At 38.3% G+C, this 2,745-nt stretch overlaps 1 protein-coding gene across 1 annotated transcript in view; it reads right to left on the reverse strand.

Annotated features, from left to right (window-relative positions):
- Window positions 1–719: 719 nt before the first annotated feature.
- Window positions 720–2,745, reverse strand: part of LOC102198786 (acidic mammalian chitinase-like) — a 4,165-nt gene continuing 2,139 nt past the window's right edge. The window contains exons 4-10 of the mRNA XM_005754848.1: window positions 2,460–2,625; window positions 2,143–2,267; window positions 1,908–2,031; window positions 1,639–1,821; window positions 1,406–1,522; window positions 1,178–1,310; window positions 720–976 (exon numbers count right to left, since the gene is read on the reverse strand). Coding sequence (XP_005754905.1) covers window positions 720–976; window positions 1,178–1,310; window positions 1,406–1,522; window positions 1,639–1,821; window positions 1,908–2,031; window positions 2,143–2,267; window positions 2,460–2,625 — 1,105 coding nt within the window. The remainder of the gene's footprint in view (window positions 977–1,177; window positions 1,311–1,405; window positions 1,523–1,638; window positions 1,822–1,907; window positions 2,032–2,142; window positions 2,268–2,459; window positions 2,626–2,745) is intronic.

A 2,745-nucleotide genomic window follows, 5' to 3' on the forward strand; every position in this document is an offset into this window, starting at 1 on the left:
GATTTGTGACCACTGTTTGGGAGGGATGGTTATATTGTGTATCTGGAATGAATTTTAGGTCTCTACGTCCATCCCATGGGGAATGGGAGCAGTAACAAAGGTGTTGCGTTTATATTTTTGTTGAGTGTATATAAATAAAACTGAATTAAATGGAACTGATAGTGAAGTACTGGTTTAGGATTTGTCTTCAAAATGCTCACAATAATTTATCATTTATAGCTTTTTCTCTCTTTTCTTTGCAAGATATTGATAATAGTTTTTATATAACAGAGTGAACTACTTCCATAAACATTAATCTGGCAGTTCAAATCGATTATGATACGATTATGATACAATGTCTATTATGTTACTATTATGTACACTCAGTTTCTGTGACTGAAATGAAATCCCATGAGTGTTTATGTAGTTAATAAAATCCATTATATTAGATATTACTGTTGCATAGACGCTTAACAATAGTTGTAAGAGGCAACTTTTTAAAATAAAACTTTTCAGAAAAAAATATTATATTTTATTATTAATAAATATAGCAAAATAATAAGCCAATTTGTAATAAGGTACTTTGAAGATTTTGTTTTGGAATTTGCAACCTGTATGAGACATTTAAACCAAAAAAATCATTTAGATAAATGATTGTACGTATACAAGATGAGTTTAATGATGATGTTTAATGAATGATGTTTGCATCAGATTTAATACACACTGCCTTCACTCTTGGCTCATGGCCAGCCACAACACTTGCAACCGTCATGAAAGACAGATCCAGATCCACACTGGGAAACATGGGTCACGCCACCAGCACAGTTGTAAAAGCTGCTTTGGTCATCTGGGTTTGGGTAAAGGCCATCTGGTTTCCCATTGCAGAATCCCGGTCCCGGGGCATGGGTGGTAGTGGTTGTGGTTGTGGTGGTGGTGGTTGGAGTGGTGGTGCTCGCTCCAGGTTTTGGGGTGGTGGTTGGGAGTAGTGGGGGAAGCTCTGGAAAATACAAAGTTTAAATTCATGTTTATATAAGTCACTGCTTAAAATCGATTCTACCTTCTGAAAATATGCTTGTTTAGAAAATATTACGTCTTCATATCTAAATTTCACAGGTTCTTATGATACCAGTTGCACACTGATTTTTTAAACATAGAAAGACTAAAAGAAATCATTGGCGTTAATCTGCTTTGGGCATACCAATTTCAAGAAGGTTGCGCAGATGAGAGAGCAGAGGATGGGGACCCTCCCCGCAGAATTTTCCTGCAAAGTCATCCAAATCAAGAGCCCACACAAAGGCCCCGCCAAACTTCTGATCTTTCAGGTAACGTACCTATTGGGGAAAAATTAAACAGAGATTGATATCACTACCTTGTACATACACAAATGTGTTAAACAAAAAGAAATGATGCAAGCTTTCTCACTTACCTTGGTTTCATAGCTCTCCTTGTTGTCAAATCCTACCCACTCATTGTTTTTGAAAGCATAGGGGACTTTCTGGTCTTCAATCCAGTTAATGGTGCTGCCTTTCACGAAGGTACAGATCTACAGCACAGACTACATGGTTAACATTTGTCGTTTTATAAATATCATTAGATATCAAAGCAACATATGCTATACATCATGAGGCAATCATTAAATTCCAGCCTTAAGAAATGTACCTCATAATAAGACCAGAATCCAGCTTCACGGGTGTATGGACCAGCTGATGCTGGGCCGCTAGCTGGAGCACCAACACCAGTGTTTGATGATGTCAGGCGGAAGGTACGACCATAAGATGCAAATCCCATCCTCAGCTTCTCCAGTGGGGTGCCATTGTCTCTCCAATATTTCATGGCATAGTCCTATAGAAGTTAAAAAATGTGAAGTTTGTGTTCATAAGAAGGTATGTCTCAAATTCCTTTTATTTCAGTTTTAACTGTTTACGTACAATGTTGAAATAGATAAGGTCACCAGCGTCAAATGATCCACGGTACAAAGGGCTGTTGTGTCCAGTGAATTGCTCCCAAGTTCCATGGAAGTCGTAGGTCATTATATTGATGAAATCTAATTCTCTGCAATAAGAAAATAAACATAAACAGTGACTTTCATGCTTACATTGCACAACTGTCAGATTTCTAAAAGTAGTAGATGAAGTAAGATGGTTTATAAAGCAGGACCCTCACTTGGCTATCTCAGCGATCTCATATCCAGCATCAATGGTTCCTTTTCCAGCAGCAACAGCAGCAGTTAGCATGAGCTGGGGATTGCCGGTAGCTTGGGCTTCAGCTGCAAAGGCAGCAACAAGTTCCTATAAAAGTGCACCACATAACAGTGTAAGAATGGAGTCCATGGGGTGGCTGTAGTTTAGGAGGTATAGCAGATCATCTACCGATTGGAAGGTTAGTGGAATCAGTCCATTTAGCATTTACCATTCAAGTATGATACAAACGAAACAACATCAATGAGATGTAGATTTTAAAAAATGGAGATCTATACCCACCCTGCAGAGCAGAGTAAACCTCTGTTTGTCCTCAGGAGGACTTCCACGGGATCCAGGATACTCCCAGTCCAAATCCAGACCGTCAAATCCATGAGTCCTCAGAAATCTGATAGTAGACTGGATGAACTTCTGACGATTAGCTGCAGTAGAAACTGTGATGGAGAACCTGCAAAAAAACAAAAAAACACAAAAACCAAGTTAACATTTGATCTTTATAGTAAAATCTGCTTAGTGCTTTATGTCTTTAACAGGAGAATTGTGATTAATGTTTGCTGTGTTTAATAAT

This window comes from Pundamilia nyererei, unplaced genomic scaffold (assembly GCF_000239375.1).
Source record: "Pundamilia nyererei isolate P.nyererei 1_Seehausen unplaced genomic scaffold, PunNye1.0 scaffold00691, whole genome shotgun sequence".
Classification (NCBI taxonomy): domain Eukaryota; kingdom Metazoa; phylum Chordata; class Actinopteri; order Cichliformes; family Cichlidae; genus Pundamilia; species Pundamilia nyererei.